The sequence below is a fragment of the Saccoglossus kowalevskii genome, chromosome 4, assembly GCF_978046115.1.
Source record: "Saccoglossus kowalevskii chromosome 4, keSacKowa6.1, whole genome shotgun sequence".
In the NCBI taxonomy this organism is placed as follows: Eukaryota; Metazoa; Hemichordata; class Enteropneusta; family Harrimaniidae; genus Saccoglossus; species Saccoglossus kowalevskii.
The window spans coordinates 1175838-1196213 of NC_140644.1; the positions used below are offsets into that span (position 1 = coordinate 1175838).

The 20376-nt window shown below is 36.3% G+C and overlaps 1 protein-coding gene across 4 annotated transcripts in view; it reads left to right on the forward strand.

Annotated features, from left to right (window-relative positions):
* Positions 1-20376, forward strand: part of LOC102800976 (TBC1 domain family member 1-like) — an 80273-nt gene that overhangs the window by 22806 nt on the left and 37091 nt on the right. For all 4 annotated transcript variants that reach the window (XM_085497617.1, XM_085497618.1, XM_085497619.1 and 1 more), the window contains exons 2-8: positions 1173-1730; positions 5233-5331; positions 9517-9634; positions 14788-14879; positions 14994-15110; positions 16407-16514; positions 17838-17921. In XM_085497617.1, the coding sequence (XP_085353743.1) occupies positions 1173-1730; positions 5233-5331; positions 9517-9634; positions 14788-14879; positions 14994-15110; positions 16407-16514; positions 17838-17921 (1176 nt within the window). The remainder of the gene's footprint in view (positions 1-1172; positions 1731-5232; positions 5332-9516; positions 9635-14787; positions 14880-14993; positions 15111-16406; positions 16515-17837; positions 17922-20376) is intronic.

Sequence of the window (20376 nt, forward strand, 5' to 3'; positions counted from 1 at the left end):
CACATACACTTATGTAGATGACAGAGGTCTATTGTCAATATCATACATATTTCATTGATCCAGCATACAGTGAATGCAATTTTTGGTTTATGTGCGATTCTGTTAGAAAAAATAGTATTTATAATTAAATAATTAGTTTAAAAAAAGTGGTTGAGTAAAAATCAGTACCGTATGTTGTCAAAAAACCAAATTTCTGTCAAAATATAATCATTTGTGATGTTTCATGGCCAAACAAAACAGATTGCGAATATGAGTGAGTTAGCATCATAGAAAAGACAGATTTATTGAATGAATAGGTAAAATACATTTCCTCTGTTGTCATCATAAAAGCTGTTAAATTGTGTTCTGTACATTTTACTTTTTAAAAAAAGGCTGATGACCTCTTTAAAAAATATCACGCAGTGAAATCAACACCAATATCACTGCAACTTTGATAATAATGAAATTTACTTTCGAAACGGTTCTTTGCGATCACGAATTCAAAAGATGTCGGAAACTGATGGTACTACCTGGTATTCTGATTAGTTAATGGAATTTTTGTTCTGCATGTATCAGTTTAATGAACACCATAGTAAATGAAATGGTCCTCAAAACATGGTGGCTCTCAGAATTTGTACAGTGTCGATTGGGTGTTCAAAAGCATTTCATGATAAAACTAACATGAATTTTACATAAAATTTATAGCAACTCAAGAAATAACATTCTTTTAGATATATATCAAACTGTAACAGAATATTAAGCAATGCTATTAAAACCTTGTACGTCTTTGATAGTAGATGATTGTTTCATGTTTTGATTATTCCTAATACCACATATTGTTTTCATTAATTAAAACCTAAACTAGAGCTGAATCATTAGCCCAAGAGAGTTAAAACATCTGAGGTGGACGAAAGTTTAGAGAACTAAACCAGCACAATTTGTCAAAATTTTCAAATAAATCCAATCTACTTAGGTGGTAAATTTTTCAAAGTAGGCATGTTTTTACTATTACCTTCCAAGTTTGAAACAAACACACATACTAGTATTTTATGCCATATTACAGTGTATGTCTGAAATCTGGGATGGAAAGTATACGGGTGATTGTGTATGTTGATCTGGTATTTGATTGCTACATCAGTCAGTCAGTCAGTCTTGTGTTATTCTAATCTGAAACCATTTTGTTTTTTCTGCAGGTCCACAAATTCGCACATGCTATCAAAGAAGCAACTAGGGAGTTATTGAAACTGGACCAGCATGCAAAGGATCATGGGAAACTACCCGTAACCGAGGTCCTTATTGATGGGACTTCAAGCAACTATGAAGTGATGTATTGTGGGAAGGCTGTTGTGTCACACAAAAAAGCACCACCGAGTCTCATTGATGACACTATCCAAAAGTTCCGAGAATATGAACAAGAGAAGAAAAAACGAAAAGAGCTCGAGAAAGTTGAGAGAGAAATAAGCGAGTCAGAGAATTGTTGTGCTGACGACTCTCGTGATAGGACTAATAGTGTTGACACTGAGCCTGAAGGAAACGATGACAATAATGAAACTGACAAGATTGTTGAAAAGGAAAACAAAGAGAGTAACAGTGAAACAAAAAGTTGTCGGCGTGGAATTCACTGTACTGAAAGCGAAAAGAACCGGACAATCCTTTTCCACATCAGTAAAATTGACATTAGTTTAATTAGTTTGGATAAGAAGAGTTTTATGTTGACAAAGAGGTTTAAAGAAATATCATTTTGCTCACAGGTAAGACATACCAAAATAGCGTTATATATAAGTTTGGTGAGTTTTGCATAACCATGGTACATGTAAATTGAGGAATTATGTTGCAGCCCCACCTCAGCTCAATAGTTTAAAAATAAATTTCCATATGCTACAGTCCAACATGATGATAATCTGTTATCTTAAACCAACCATACAGACTGATCTGTTCGTGAGTGATACTATAAAAACTACATCAGATAAATCTTTCGCCCGGCAACGCCTACGTTATTTCAATCATTTTGTCATGGAAACAGACACTTAGTCATGTTACTTTTCAAATACTTGAATTTAAAGTAAATCTAGTTAGTGAAAGTCATGTATCACATCAATTCATGTTACTCCACAGTGATGGCATCTCAAGTGTGTACTTGTTTGCATGAGTTGAAATCATAGCTACAGTACAGTTCTCGCGGAAGCTTTGGCTTCACTTCAGCTTCACCTTCGCTTCAGCATCGCATCATTATGGCATTATTATGGCTTCAGCATCGCATCAATGTTGCGACATTAAAAAGTTAGGCGATTATCACTCTGCTTCATTGTGGTCTCATTATGGCGACAATGTGGCATCAGCATCGTTTCATCAAACAAAGAAGTACAGAACTCATTTCGCCCAACCTCTCGCCCGCTTCCGCTTTTCAATCGCTCGCTTTTGCGACCGCTTGTTGAATTTCCGCTTTATTTTCGACTGTGCAAAAATTCGGACTACTAACAATTTTCTGGTTTTCATAGATCACGGTTACTAGTTTAGTAACCATGCATAGATGTTGAACAACCGTCAAAGGTTCAAATACTTTTTGTTTTAACTATCTATAATTATATGCACGCAATCTGACCCTTTGACCTAGATTTGGCTGGGATTGACTATTTTATTTTAAACAATATTCTGACGTGACGCACTGCTACAAAATGTATTTCGACAGAAGTCAGACATAGTTGTCCGGGTTTCTTTTCCTGACTGTGTTGAGTTTACGATTTGTATAATTATTGTAAGTTATTTCCCCCAAGGAGAACACAAGCCGAAGGACCATGAAGCTAAACAGAAGTCCCACGCATGAACTGAGTGAGAGAAAATATTTCTAAGGTTAAAATAAAACCTAATATTTCTTTGTGTATTTGTCAATTTTGCATATATTTGGTATGACAGTTCGTTCGTAAATATCTGGAAAAATCTCGTCTTTCGTTAATAATTTCATTTGTTTGAAATGTCTACCGACCATGTCCCAATAATTTGTTTGGAATATCGATCCCTGTTGGTTTCTCCAAACGGTTCCGACGTCCATCATTCAACACAATCAGCATTTATTTATCGTAATTCATGGGGATCACGTCCCGTAATTTGCGGGCTGTAAAACCAAATAATTAAACAAGTACTATTTATTATATATTTTTTTACCTCACGAAACTACAACACAGCGAAGAGTTGTCACGGTGAAACAGTCGCCTTGAAATCGATGGAACTTCAATTATCCATTTCTCGCCTTGAAATAAAATAAAAAAATTCGAAGAGCATGGGGGGATATATTATTAACCAGTCTTACCAATCGCTAGCTTTATTTTATTCAAATCCCTAAAATTCATGAGTTTTTCGACATTTGTTGGCAACTTCCGCGCTAAAAATGGTTGAAAATGTGGATGTGGTTCTCTCGCAAAGTCCCGTTGATAATACGGACAAATATGGTTCTGTGACCAGGTCGTGCTCCGATCAGCCAATCAATGATGTTGTAACAAAGCATATTTGACGCTAATTTAAGGGTCGTCGTACCACCCAATCTCTGGCGTCGATTCACTGTGCTGTGACAGGCTTCACAATCATTCACTGAAAAACATCGGTATATTTTGACAAACGGCTGGGGTTTGACCTCAGTTCAAAAAAAGAAAAAAGAAAAACTGGGCTGAGATACAAATCAGTTTTGCAAGTTTGGAAATAAGGTAAACCAGATTGGGGTCGATGATATTCAGTATCGAAGGACTTCCGGGTGTATAATGAGTTTCAAATTGTTCATCGACTGGTCACCAAATATTTACAGCTACAACTAAATAAACACTTTTTTTCTGAAGCCCAATAAATTATTTCTGCATGTCAAGTGCTATTTGATTTTGTACAAGGCCTGTGGCTCGTTTTTGTTTGAAAATATTTTTTGTGAGAATACTTTTAAAGTATGTATAGATCGAGCTCATCACTGATCGTGACTTAATTTTGAAAATTGGATGTAAAATTTTACCAGACCGACGCCACCACAACCATCCAATCATAGTTGGAAATGTACGCACTTGTTTTGGAACTTTGTATCAAGATGGCAGACGACAACGCCGATGCACCAGGCGGCGTACGCATGTATTGCATGTATTAGTAGTCCGGGCATGGGATCGGACTCGGCTAAAACTAAAGGAAACACAGAAAAATACCACCAAAATGAGGAATCTGAATCTGTTATCTTACCAGCAAATAAAATGAACGAAAATAAGGTAATTTTATAACAAGAACAGTTTCATTTCGTATAGCAAATTGTGTTGTATTCGAACGATGATTGCATCGTGTGATTTAAATTTATCACGATTTTCCTTGCAGTCAATATGTCACTCGTCACCTTGCAGATTGCAATGTACTTCACATAGTTTTTGGTACCCAATACTCGCAACATTAAACAAGATATCTGTTTAAAATGTCATTTTACTCTTGGTCATATTATTTTATTCCCATTAGCGCTTTGAATTCAAATCGTTTACATATCGAACTTCTGTGCATGTGTTTTTCTCTACTGCCTTTCCATGTGAAAATAATGAGGTCATACTCATGTCACAATACTTTGAAGCTGATGCCATGTTGATGCCATGAGACTGCGAAGCTGAGGCCACGATGATGCCACAAAATAAGCGAGGCGAACACAGCTTCAATTTTCAATGACGCGAAGCTGATGCCACAATGATGCGATGCTGAGGCGACAATGAAGCCATGCGTAGGCAACAATGATGCCACAAAAGCCAAAGCTTCCGCGAGAACTGTACTGTACCACATATCTTTGTTAGTAGGTATATGTCTGACATTCAATCAAATTCAATCTACCATAGATCTTGAGTCAAATTCTGCCATAATTATGTCTTTTATATAAAAAAAACAACTGCCTCACAGATATCTAAATAAGTAATCCTAACATTTACTTTATTAATTTGCATTTCTAACCCACTTTCGGGCAAGTTTGTTGTTTTAGTTTTGTTTAGTTTTTATACTAGTGTATCTTCTTTTTCTTTTATTCTGAATGTTTCTGACATGGAATGACAACCATGCTTTATTGTACTTAGATCTATGTCCATTCTTAGGATACGACTTCAAGAAAGACTATTATTATTATTATAACAACAAAAATATTTAAGATGAAGTGATGTTAGCAATGTTAGTAAAACCTCTAAATGTATATTGAAATCACGGTAATATTAAATCAATATGAATTAATAATATTATTTACAAATTCTGTGTTGTTTTCAGGGCATCAAACACACGGCTTATTTTGGTTTTATTTGTCGAGAGAAGACTTGTAACAGTAATTACATGTGTTATGTTTTTAAATGTCACTCTGGGGCCATGGTAAGTATTTGCTCTGCTAATGAACTATATGTAACCACAGGCATCTTGTGCTAACCTTGGTTCAACCTCTAGAAAAATGTGTGACGTGTTTCCTGCTGTGTTGCAATATTGTACATGGGTTTGTTGTTTCAATGCAATGCAGGTCTACAAAATACTGATTAGTTCCTAAAGACTGAGGGTTACTGTGGATCTAACAACCACTGATTGGATTGAGATGATGTGGATTTTGATTTGTGTTTCATATTTTTATGATCCCTTGATTACAAATTTTCACTTTGTTTGGCAACTTCCTCAGTTTTCACCTGATGTCTATCTCCTATGAGTGATGTACAATTGCAGGGTTTAAGTTTTGGAATTGTCCATGTATGTAAGGGTGCCTCTAGAGGGTAGTTGCGCGTGCAAAAGGTGAGGCGCATTTTTGTCTATCGCGCAAATCAGACTTACGCGTGGTATTTAAATTTAAGAACAAATGGAATGTACGCGTAAATCAGACTTACGCGTACGCGTAAATCAGACTTACGCGTGGCATTTAAATTTTATAACAAATGAAATGTACGCGAAAATCAGACTTACGCGTGACATTTAAATACAGTTCAGATCAACTAAAATCTACTACTAGCACTGTACTGTGGAGAGATGAGTTCTATGTGCTTTTAAAAGGCAAAAATATGTATTTAAAAACAAATCAACATCAGACTTTCGCTTGGGATTGTAATCACAATCCATTGGTTTCCATTCACAAGCCGAAACACAACTATACTCCTCAACTATAGGTGTGAAAGAACGGCGTCTTCAGAAAATAACTAGGGCGACTCCCGAGAAACAAAGCGAAGCAACGCAGATTGGGTGGTCGATAGTCAGAAAAAAAAAGTATTCCAGTTTGTGGTCGGAATGAAACAAACATATGGTAATAATCATGGGATGTAGAAGGGGAGACGAATCGAAAAAAAATCGCTTCCCCCATAGGAAAATATAAATCTCCTAAAGCCAAAAGCATCATAGGATGAGATGCTCGAGTACTGGCTAGCGCCACGTTCCGTTTTTTTCGGCCCACACTAAATCCGTTCAAGACTCGAACGATATGTTTCGTTATTGTTTGAGCTTGAAACTGAATAAAAACATGTTATGTTGTTTCCTGGAGTATTTGAAAATACTAGTGGACCGATAAGTTACAATAAAGATGTATTTTTACACAATAGTAATGCCATTACGGTGTGTGTGAAATATGCTAGAACCCTGTTAATAATAATAATAATAAATTTTACAAGGTTTTGTGACTTGGTCGTGTTGTGTGATTTAGAAGTAAATTCTTCTCCGTAAAGCTTCTAAATGCTTCGCTTTGTTTCTCACCTTTCAAATTGTCTAAAAAGCCCCCCCCCCCCCCCCCTCCGCCCGGCCATTTGCAACCCCACACTATTGAGCATTCCAAGTTCGATCTCAAATAGTGCCGCCCAGAACCCACATCGCATACACAATAGAAAACTTATCACGGCGTTTTCCCCTAACCTCGGTTAGTTGTTTTTGCCGTGACCAAAATAAAAATTATATTTTCTGTGTTCTAATAAAGAGAATATAAATAACACACACTCCAAATAACATTCTATTTCTATGCCCCGCCCATGTCACTGTTTCTCTCCAGTTCACTTGTGTTACCAACCCACAGTACAAACCTCTCACAGCTGCTGTGACAATTTTTTATTTTTCAATTTCAATACTCAGACACATATAACAAACTCTCCAACCCACTTGCATTATCAACCTTCAAATTAATCGCTCATATCCTCCCGCTGCGTTGCTCAATCCTTCATTCGAAACTCGACGCTTGAAGTAAATGATCTAGCTGTCAAATTCACTACTATTTTTATTTATCACTCACGTTTGAAAAATAGAAAATATAATGCAATGAATCACTGTTTGTGTTTTTGTGGAGCTTAAAAATCCAGTCTCAAAATAAAACAATGCTGGGTCACACTCGACAGTCTCTCGGATTTCCTCTCAATTTATTTTGTTCACGCCTTCTCCAGTCCAATCTCCACAACCTTTGTTTTTCCTGGCCAACATGTCTAGTGTTAATAGAACATTTCATTTGATCTACATCTAAGTCACACAACACGACCAAGTCACAGAACCTTGTAAAATATATAATATCCCAGTTAAGTTTCAATAACCCATGGAATAACCCAACAGGGTTATAGCATATTTCACGCACACTGTATCATTGAAAAGTCAAGTTGCATGCGGTTTGTCATGAATAGACCGTCAACAAAATGGCATTTAATACAATTGCGTAAAAATACATCTTTATTGCAACTTATCGGTCCACAAGGACTTTTCTCAAATACTCCAGGAAACAACAGTTTTTATTCAGTTTCAAGCTCAAGCTCAATCAATGACGAAACATATCGTTCGCGTCTTGAACGGATTTAGTGTGGGCCGAAAAAAAACGGAACGTGGCGCTAGCCAACTACTCGAACATCTCATCTTATGATGCCTTTTGGCTTTAAGAGATTTATATTTTCCTATGGGGGAAGCGATTTTTTTTCGATTCGTCTCCCTTCTACATCCCATGATTATTACCATATTTTTGTTTCATTCCGACCACAAACTGGAATACTTTTTTCTGACAATACTATCGACCACCCAATCTGCGTTGCTGCGCTTTGTTTCTCGCGAGTCGCCCTAGTTATTTTCTGAAGACGCCGTTCTTTCACACCTCATAAACACTTATCGCCTATAGTTGAGGAGTATAGTTGTTACGGTTTCGGAAACCAATGGATTGTGATTACAATCCTAAGCGAAAGTCTGATGTTGATTTGTTTTTAAATACATGTTTTTGCCTTTTAAAAACACATAGAACTCATCTCTCCACAGTACAGTGCTTGTGGTAGATTTCAGTTGATCTGAACTGTTACAGTATTTAAATGTCACGCGTAAGTCTGATTTACGCGTACGCGTAAGTCTGATTTACGCGTACGCGTAAGTCTGATTTACGCGTTCAATTCATTTGTTCTCAAATTTAAATACCACGCGTAAGTCTGATTTGCGCGAACGCGTAACTGCCATATAGACAAAAATGCGCCTCACCTTTTGCACGCGCAACTACCCTCTAGAGGCACCCTTACATACCTCAATTGTCAGAACACTCATCAAAGCATCAAGGCAGTCAGGTAGGGCACCAAGGTAGTCTGGTAGGGCACCAAGGCATCGAGGCAGGTACGATGTCAAAGCAGTCTGGTAGGGCACCAAGGCATCGAGGCAGGTACGATGTCAAAGCAGTCTGGTAGGGCACCAAGGCATCGAGGCAGGTACGATGTCAAAGCAGTCTGGTAGGGCACCAAGGCAGTTAGGTAGGACGTCAAAGCAGTTGCATTCATGACCATCATAAATTTTCAAGCCTTGTTATTGTGTTTCTATATTGTGCAAAGCACCAGTGGTAGATTTGTTTCTTTTGTGTGATATCACCCAATCAATCAAAAATGGATACCCATTTGATGTGATTGGGATAGATAATGTACATGTGTTTGTTGAAACGTGCTAGATTTTTTTCCATATTTGGTATAATTTATGACACCATGCTGTGAGCATAAAGTGTGTGTGTCATCATTGTAATATGAATAGATGTTCTCTTAACCTAGAATACAATGTATAACATAAGGCTTGCACATTGTGGCTAGAGATTAGGACAATAAAAAAGATTTGGCGTTTTGTCATCATTTGAAACCTGAACTGTATTTTTTTGGCAATTATGCATACCATTAGAGTGTACCACATATACATGTAGTTAAATTGGAAAAATTATTGTTTTCTGTTTCAGAAATAAACCTAATGCATGTATTCAAAAGCATTTTTCAATAAATAGTGAATATTTAATATCTTCTTGTGTGGTATCAAGTAATCCTAATCCAAAAAAAAAAAAAAAAAATTCACCACATAATTTTTTCTAGCAATGAGAAGCTAAACATTTGTTTTATCTTATCCTAGTTAGCATATGTTGCTATGACTACAACCTGTTCTTTTTTGAAAGACAGCAGATGCAGAGTCTATACTGAGGTTCCTTAGGGACACACAGCCTTTAAATGCAATTATTGTGTACTAGGAGCATGTGTCTGTCATCTGTGTGAACTTTTCAAAGTTTTAATGTCGTTAATGATCAATGTATTGTTCATGTTTATCTTGACTTGTCAGGTTGATGAGATTATGTTGACTCTAAGGCAGGCGTTTCACTCGGCTTTACAGACGTCACATGTGGTATGTGAGACTTGTCCAATGCATCAACTTCATAAGCTATGCCTCGAGCTAGAAAGTAAGTCTATTACATCCTATAACCTATAATAGTAGTACATGTAACATTTTGTCTATTAACGCAATGAACGCCACCTTTTTGGCACGTTTCAAGTGCTACAGCCTCCATGGACCATATGTTAAAATTTCGTGTAAACAAGCAAATATGTTGTATACATCGCTATGCGTCCCATATCGAACACAACATGTCATGCCCTACCTGATTCAGAGGCCACCGTCCTCCCAATGCTATTGGTGCTGTAATAATTTAGTACTCACATTGCATTCTGGGTGTGGTAAAATTGTATTTGAATGTAGCCGCCATAATATCTCTTCACGCCAAAGTTTGAATAAGCATTTCCAGTATGCCCAGCAGGATAGTAGTGTATATATATCTATTTACTTTATCAGTTCTTTTTGTGGTGAATTAAACCAACAGACTTTGTAACTGTAGTCTATAAAGTAATGTAAAAAATACGGTCACTGGTAGCATAGATGTTGTCGCATCAGAATCATGATCAGTAGACCCAAATTGAAATCCTACCTTAAGTTGAACACCAAAAAGGGTTGACCCCTACCCTGGGTGAGTGTGCCACAGACCCCTACCCTGGGTGAGTGTGCCACAGACCCCTACCCTAAGTAAGTGTGCCACAAACCCCTACCCTGGGTGAGTGTGCCACAGACCCCTACCCTGGGTGAGTGTGCCACAGACCCCTACCCTGGGTGAGTGTGCCACAAACTCAATGGGAAGGCCAATTCCACTGGCCGAGATTCATTCACTAACGATTGTTACTTTGGGGGAACCTTTGGTAAGGACCGCAGGTGCTTGTGTTCGGCTGAGCCTGGTTGACGCCAGGATATTTCTTTAAATTGCCATTTGATGGTCATACAGCCCCGTCATGTAGTCCCACACATGAATATGACCTTTGTGTCACTTACAATTTGCACATACAAATCAGGCAAAAAAAGTCAGGAGAGACAACAGTGACATTCAAAAAACCAAACAAATTATTCACAAATGCGATATTTTTATTTGAAAACGTAAAACTTTGTGGTTAAGTAAACTTCACCCTCAAGTGTTGAAGTCATACAAAAGTTGGGTGTGGATGCTAATAAGTTGCTATATAGACGGAACTGTGATGTATTGTATTTTCTCTTTTTAGTAAATAGTTATATGTGACTGGTTGTTACTTCTTGTGAGTTCATTTAAACAACCAAACGTTTAGGATGCTGACTTTAATTATTTTGGAAAATTATTAAACATGTATTGATTTCATCAAATAATAACATTGTGATACAAAAGTAAACATAAAGTCTGTCTTACATCCTTCCTGGCTGCTCTTGTATTTCATTGTGATTAATTACTGTAGAATACTTTATTTTCGCTTGGAATTTATTTTCGCTATTTTCGCTGAAGGGATGATTCCGTGAAAATAAAATCCAGCGAATATACTTTTTTTCCTATATTTCCCATTAAACACATCAAAAATCAGTGAAAATAAATTCCATACAAAACGCCCAAAAAGCCTTTTCAGCGAAAATTAATTCCAGCGAAAATAAAGTATTCCACAGTAGTTAGTTAGTAAATGGACTCTAGAGGGTGCTGTGTTGGCACCTAGATTAATTATTTCTGTGTTGTCATGCACCCTCTGGTGGTGAAATGCTTTACCTAACTATTAAGTATGCTAATTTGTACCCACTGACCTTATGGTGACCTCATATTTCAAATGATATCATTGAAAATCTCTCCTTAGGATGTAGTTTGTTGATGACCTAGTTTGTGGAGTCATATGACTCGGTCACATTTCATAAATTATCCCAGTTGACCTTGTAGAAATGATGCTAATAGGATATTAATAACTATTAGTGTGGACACAGCAGCTGTTTAAATCATAGCTATTATTACCTGCATTATTTTCTATTTATATTATTACGATTAAAATATTAAGGTTATAATTGACTCGTGTTTCATTTCACAATTTACTCTGCCTCTATTTGTTACTGGTTGATACTCAACGTACATCCCCCTGATTGTACATTTCTTGTATAATTATTCAAAATTCATTGACTTTCCATTATGCTGTGCATTGTTTTCATTTTCACGCTGTATTTGAGTCCTTTCCTGATAATGGATATTGAATATTAAATCTTAATATCATTAATGTGTTATATGAGTTCTCGATATTAAATGTGATGTTTATTCATATACTGGAAAGTTAATTGCCATGTGGTAATCAAATTGGATTTAATAACCATCACATGAATACAGTAGACATCTTTTGCACTGTACATTCATTATAGTTAGTATTTATTTATGAGTTTTCACGGATGTGTCTTTGTTTATTTTCGTGGCTACATTTGTAAATTATTACATAATCTTAGAATTTTTTTTAGCTAAAAGGGCTACCGGTCATCAGAAAAAATATATATCTATAAAGAAATGTATAACCATCACTAGTGTCTCAAAAATAAACTTTTATGAATTACAAATGTACTTATTGTATTTAGAACCATGCTAGTCAAAAGCTTCATTAAATTTGATTGCATTTGTCTCAAGTAGGCAGTGTGCAAAAACATATTCCTGTGGTTTTGGTATAGGGGACATTTTTAACAGCAAATGCAGTTCAACCTCAATATAACTGGATTTCATGCTGAAAAACACATGTTCTATCAAGGTGATCTGACTAAAGGTGATCTATAAGTCTATGTCTAGTTTCAGTAGCAAAATTGTGCTTGAAATGACAGTGTCAGTGTCTATCTGTCTGTCTGTCTGTTTATTTACAAGCCGGTTTAAAATATCATATCCTATTGGTCTGTTTGCTTAATCTGATATGAGTGGTGCAGGGAAGGGCAGGCAACTTTAATAATTATACAATGAGGCAAGCGATGCCTTCATGAAATTAATTTCTTCTCAGAAATACAATATACAGTATGCCAATATAATCAGTGTTTGTAGAATAGTATGGTTGTCTAATTTACAAGGCATCTTTTATAAGTTGGATCTAATGTTTAAAATGGTTACAATATTATCATCACCAGTGTAATTAAACATGTACATGATAAAGTCTACAATATATTATGATTTCCCTTGATATTACTACTATTTAGAATATGTAGTTTATATTGTACATCTATAAATTATTCGTCAGGAACTTGCTGAAAATATTTGAACGTCATGAATAAGAGTGCAGGACAAATCAGACAATTGTGCACTTCATAGCTTTACTTATGTTAACATGGAAACGACACGATCCATTTAGCTTTGAATATTTCATAGTATTTGAGTTTCCTGTCGGTACTTGCCATTTCTGTGAAAACGATGACATTTTATCATTATTTTGGACCTGTTTATTCAAGTAATTTTTGTTTGCTTTATAAAAAAAAAAAAAAATACTGTATAAAATTGGGAACATATTATTGTTCAACCTACCAAACAAAATGGTTTGATGTTATTGTGTATTCAGCCATCTGAGGGCAAATTGGCTTTATTAAGTAGAACAAGTCTGACTGATTGCTTTCCCAGTAGTGCTCAGTTATCAATGCCTTTAGAATGTTCTCCTTCACTGTGCCAATATAGAGGTATATTTATAGAAATTCAGTTGGATTACAATAAATCCTGATTCTGTGAGCAGTACTAGGTACTTGTATAATCCCCTTCACTGCACTTCTAAGTGCCACCAAGCCACATGTAAGTGCTTTGTGTACATGGATAAAACTATAAAGCAAATTACAGAGCTCCTCATGATGTGTTTGCTGATTGGTGGTTTAATTTGATACCCATGACAGCGTTTTATGCTGGTTAAATGTATAGTCGATAAATATTTAATTTATTGCATACAATATTACTGAATTGCTATATTAATTATGATAAATGCATCTGTAATAAACTTATATCACGTACATCAAATCTCTTATTTCTGCTACTAAAAGTACCCTGACCTTGGGTCAGCCAAAAAGTTAAAATCGTAGAATTTTTCGTGAATGTCCTTTAAACAATGTACAATATGCAGAAACAAAATACTGCAAACATTGGAGCAGATTATCGTCTGTCTGGAAAACATGGTTTGCGAGAATTTTTCTGCACCATAAAACAAAAAGAAAGTCTAACAGGTCTGATGCACAAGAATTTTTTTTTCTGTCCCCAACTCTGTCTTTTCATAAAAGTGAAAGTGCAGTTTAAACAACAAATAGACATTAATCATTTATTGTTTACAGAATCATTAAAATATGACTCAGTTCTGTCACTTACATATTAGCATAATATACATATTGAATAAATATGATATGATACAATGCTCACCACCAATGTCAAACAAAAGAAAAACTAATATTAGTTTAAAAAAAAAAAATGGTTTCAAATCACTTAAATTATTTTCAATACACATGAATAAATAAATGTATGATGTTCCATATGGCAAAGCTGACAGTTTTATCATCGTCAACTAATTTATAGCAAATATAGTCTCAACATGGTGCTTGTTTAAATCTCTCGTAAAACATCAATTGTACAAGTTGTGTGGAACCCATATCACACACAACACTGTTTAATGCACGTAAATATTAATACTATGATACTAACGCAGTTATGATAACCATCATAATTTAGATCCTATCTATTCTAACTTTGCCATTCTATTTTTGGAGCATAGTATATCGTAAAGTTGAATTTCTATATATACATGTACTAGATAGGTACAATTCGACAAATTGGGCTCTCAACTATTGAGACTAATTATTGTGGAGTCGCAAAAAGTCAGACACAAGGTGTATGTATATTTATAGATACTTGCTGACTTTGTGTGTTTGTATGATACGTTAGAAACACATGTGTCTTCACATGGTTTGACCATGTGGTATCATCTCTCGCATGTTTGCCATATGCTGCGATACGTACAATGCTAGTGTTTTTTGAGTTTCGACAGAACTTGATTTTAGAGTAATTTCTTTTTATCGTCTTTGTTTTTGTGTTCTATATGGGTCCTATTCGATGTATACATTGCGTTCATTTCATTGTTTGTCAACACAATATTTGGACTTTTGCACTTTAAATAGAATATCTTTTAGTGTAGACGTAAACAACACATATAATTAATATGAATGTAAATTTCAGCAAGTTTACAATGCAACTATAAACTGCCTAGTGACATGACTTGATTGGCAAACTCTTTGTTTCAGGTTTGACACCAAGTAAGATTCATAGTATCTTGAGTAAGAGGCTTGAAAACTTAAATGAGAATCAGTATGCAGAAATCACTGCCAGACTCAAGGTAGGGGAAACTTTCTGAGAAGACAGTTTATCATTTTCTCATTTTCTGCACCCAAGCTGCAAGGTTTTGATTGCTTCAACTCTATCTCTTACAATATGTGTTTGTTAACTGCAGGAAAGCAATGAGAGGAGTGATGAAGAAGAGAATGAGATGGTAGTGTCGTTCCTGAGATCTATTTGTGAAGCAAAGCAGAAATCACATGCACATATTAGTGACAACAATCTAAGAGAGGTAGATAACATCAATAGTTATCATGTTCATTTGATTCAAAGACTGCAGAAATCAGTGTAAATATGAAATAGTTTGGCTCCTACTATGCACTTTGTGGCATTCTTCAGAAAGTGTTGTCAAATAAGTGTCTTGTCAAAGTCGTTATTAAAATCGCATCAATGTGTGTGATATGAAAAATAGACCTGTTTCATGTATTGCAAGTCGCTTGAATTTCACATATTTTTGCGAATTTCGTGAGTCACTGAAAATCATTGAATTTTGAGAAAATTTCTCTGGGGTCCTAATGACACAGAGTATCAGTGACTTTCGCAAAATGTAATTTTCATGAATGCCATAAAATTATCAAATCATCCAAATTCCTAGCATCAAAAATTAAATGGTTTCCAGTACTTTCTAATAAAGTCTAATTTCGATGCACAGAAATATTGATGCCAATGTCTTCTAATGCTTCCTGTATTTTATGGAGTTTAGTTGTACCGCACAGAAGAGTATACAGGAAGATGCGTGTACCATTAAAGGGCGGCTGTCGTCGCGCCGCGTCCTGTTCGATATGGGACTCATAGCGATGTATACAACGCGTGTAAAATACATTGTTTATCTACATGAAATTCGAACACGCCCTGCGCAACGACCACCGCGCTTCAAATGAGCATCTCATGTATTTTGTTCCAAGCATTATAATATATTTTTCATATCAAGTGTTGCATTGTTGAGAATAATTATGTTAGCAAAGACCTTGTATTTGCATCATCTCTTGGTTTCTATAGTAACATTCTTTGTATTAGTGTGAAAATGTGCTCAGCAACCCACACAGTAAGGTGCATGTAGATAATTTAATCAGTGTAATTAGTAGTGTTTCTATTCTGCAATAATGTCACTGCCATCAATGGAGAGATTTTTACACTCTTTTAGTATATTTGTAAGTTTTCTTGAATTTCAGTGCTGGTAAATGTTGCACAGTGTTTTATTATTGAATCACTACATACATGTAGCTTTATAGTAACTGTCCTACAGTATCCCTATTTTTACCTTTAATGTATTCACTATGATTTAGTTGTACATGTAGTAGAACCGGTAATAGTGTTAAAACTAGGGAAGGTCCAAGGTGACAGTATAGTTGTTAATATGGCCCTTATTGTCTCTGTAGTGTCTGCTGATGTTAAAATCATTTTGATTTTTGTTTTTTATCCTGGTTTAGTTTTCGTTAATATTCAAATTTTATTAAAAGTAAGTTTGCTTTGTGTCAGTTGTGCAAAATGATTGTTGTATTCTTCTAATATCTCTGTTTTGATTCAGAGTCCAAGGAATATTGTCTCTGCTGATGAACCCAAACCAATGTCTAAATTTGATTCATTCAAAAATAAGGCGAAGAAATCACTGACCTCTTCCTTTGAAAATCTGTTGGTGAGTTATGATTATTAATAATGATTGTCTACTGCGCACTATATGTTTTATAGTAACATTTCTCAAAGAGACCAGTCATGTATCAACCCAATATGATTAAATGAATGAACATAGTATGAAATACATGTACATAGTTAAAGTGTTACCAAGGAAATCAGTAATATTGTTTATGAATACTGGTAGACTATTTTCATTCACTACGAAATCTTGCATTATGCATTGAAATTGAATGTAAAGCAGGGCAAATAAAGGTCACAGCATTGTAATGATGTTAAAATATTGAATAGGATTCAACAAGTTTTAAGGTATTTTCATGCTTAATAATGTCCTATACACAATTTACAATGGTCAATTTTGATGAAGTCAGGGTATATTAATATCATTTTACCCTCTGAAATATTGGCATTTCGGCTTTGAGCTTCAGAAAAAAAATTTCAAATTCAAATATTTTTGTGGCAGACATTTAGTCAACACTTTTCAAGCAATATGCATGATCTCGCAGTGAACAGAAAAGCATCTACATGTATTACGTTTTCAGACAGACCTGTGGATTCCACGTAATTTCCTCAAGACCCTCTAGATTCCTCATAATTTCTTTCAGACTCCCTTGATTTGTCAGGAAGGCTTATAACTAAATTTCATAATAAAACTGTTAAAATTCAGCATCAGAAAAACTGACATGTATTAATATTTCTATTTGTAATTGTAATTTGTGAATGACAACTGTGTTGGCATTGTATTAAGAATTTTTTAGTAGCTTAATGTCTGTGCACTACAACATTGAGCCATGCATGTATGGGTCTCTGAGCTGGTTTCTGAACATCATAGTAAAAACAGGGACTATGCCATTTTACAATGACGTATTCATAATTGTTACTCTGCTCATAGCTGTTAATAAATAAAATTGTTATTGGAATGATACATCTGTTGCCAGTGTACTATGGGTCGCGTGATGAGTAATGCAAAACAATAACGAAGCAGTATTATTTCAGTGCTCAATACTGACTGTAATTGCGTACATATATATTGTTCAAATGTCTATATTGTGGAAATGTCTTATCCGTATGTAGCAGCAATGGAGGCCATGACTATTGGCCTTACAGACCATGTTGTGAAGTTTGTTGATTTGTTTTGGAATAACACTGACCTTTGGGTAATTGATGCATATTCAATGTTGATATCAATCTGTGATTATGTTTTCATAATTGTTGTGTTGCATATCTGGTGAGTGCAGTAAAACACTGTGTCTATCTCTGTATAACAGTATAGTTTTATTCAACAGCTGGCATGCTTGTTTTTATAATCTTCCTCATTGCTCTCCAGGGGCGGAATAAAAATGATGCGAATGGTGGCGGTGCACACGTATGGAATTCTGGATTTCGAAGTAGAAGCAACACAATTGATCAGGTATCAATATTTATCACTGCTCAATAGTCAGTTGCAATGTTTTTTTGCTCTTCTCTTCACTTTTTCACACTCATCTGACAATTGGAACACAGTGCCCTCCCATTTCTAACAATTGTACACTATCTAACAATTGAAACACAGTACCCTCCCATATCTAACTATTGTACACAGTGCCCTCCCATATCTGACAATTAGGCATAGTAGCCTCCTATATCTGACAATTGTACACAGTACCCTCCCATATCTGACAATTGTACACAGTGCCCTCCCATATCTGACAATTAGGCATAGTACCCTCCCATATCTGACAATTGTACACAGTACCCTCCCATATCTGACAATTGTACACAGTGCCCTCCCATATCTGACAATTAGGCATAGTAGCCTCCCATATCTGACAATTGTACACAGTACCCTCCCATATCTGACAATTGTACACAGTGCCCTCCCATATCTGACAATTAGGCATAGTACCCTCCCATATCTGACAATTGTACACAGTACCCTCCCATATCTGACAATTGTACACAGTACCCTCCCATATCTGACAATTGTACACAGTACCCTCCCATATCTGACAATTAGGCATAGTACCCTCCCATATCTGACAATTAGGCATAGTACCCTCCTATATGTGACAATTAGGCATAGTACCCTCCCATATCTGACAATTGTACACAGTACCCTCCCATATCTGACAATTGTACACAGTGCCCTCCCATATCTGACAATTAGGCATAGTACCCTCCCATATCTGACAATTGTACACAGTAGCCTCCTATATCTGACAATTGTACACAGCACCCTCCCATATCTGACAATTGTACACAGTAGCCTCCCATATCTGACAATTAGGCATAGTACCCTCCCATATCTGACAATTGTACACAGTAGCCTCCCATATCTGACAATTAGGCATAGTACCCTCCCATATCTGACAATTAGGCATAGTACCCTCCCATATCTGACAATTAGGCATAGTACCCTCCCATATCTGACAATTAGGCATAGTACCCTCCCATATCTGACAATTAGGCATAGTACCCTCCTATATGTGACAATTAGGCATAGTACCCTCCCATATCTGACAATTGTACACAGTACCCTCCTATATCTGACAATTGTACACAGTGCCCTCCCATATCTGACAATTAGGCATAGTACCCTCCCATATCTGACAATTAGGCATAGTACCCTCCCATATCTGACAATTAGGCATAGTACCCTCCCATATCTGACAATTAGGCATAGTACCCTCCCATATCTGACAATTAGGCATAGTACCCTCCTATATCTGACAATTAGGCATAGTACCCTCCCATATATGACAATTAGGCATAGTACCCTCCCATATCTGACAATTAGGCATAGTACCCTCCTATATCTGACAATTAGGCATAGTACCCTCCCATATCTGACAATTAGGCATAGTACCCTCCCATATCTGACAATTAGGCATAGTACCCTCCCATATCTGACAATTAGGCATAGTACCCTCCCATATCTGACAATTAGGCATAGTACCCTCCTATATCTGACAATTAGGCATAGTACCCTCCCATATCTGACAATTAGGCATAGTACCCTCCCATATCTGACAATTAGGCATAGTACCCTCCCATATCTGAAAATTGTACACAGTACCCTCCCATATCTGACAATTGTACATAGTACCCTCCCATATCTGACAATTAGGCATAGTACCCTCCCATATCTGACAATTAGGCATATTACTCTCCCATATCTGACAATTGTACATAGTACCCTCCCATATCTGACAATTGTACATAGTACCCTCCCATATCTGACAATTAGGCATAGTACCCTCCCATATCTGACAATTAGGCATAGTACCCTCCCATATCTGACAATTAGGCATAGTACCCTCCTATATCTGACAATTGTACATAGTACCCTCCCATATCTGACAATTAGGCATAGTACCCTCCCATATCTGACAATTAGGCATAGTACCCTCCCATATCTGACAATTAGGCATAGTACCCTCCCATATCTGACAATTAGGCATAGTACCCTCCCATATCTGACAATTAGGCATAGTACCCTCCCATATCTGACAATTAGGCATAGTACCCTCCCATATCTGACAATTAGGCATAGTACCCTCCCATATCTGACAATTAGGCATAGTACCCTCCCATATCTGACAATTATACACAGTACCCTCCCATATCTGACAATTAGGCATAGTACCCTCCCATATCTGACAATTGTACACAGTACCCTCCCATATCTGACAATTAGGCATAGTAGCCTCCCATATCTGACAATTGTACACAGTACCCTCCCATATCTGACAATTATACACAGTACCCTCCCATATCTGACAATTAGGCATAGTAGCCTCCCATATCTGACAATTGTACACAGTACCCTCCCATATCTGACAATTGTACACAGTACCCTCCCATATCTGACAATTGTACACAGTAGC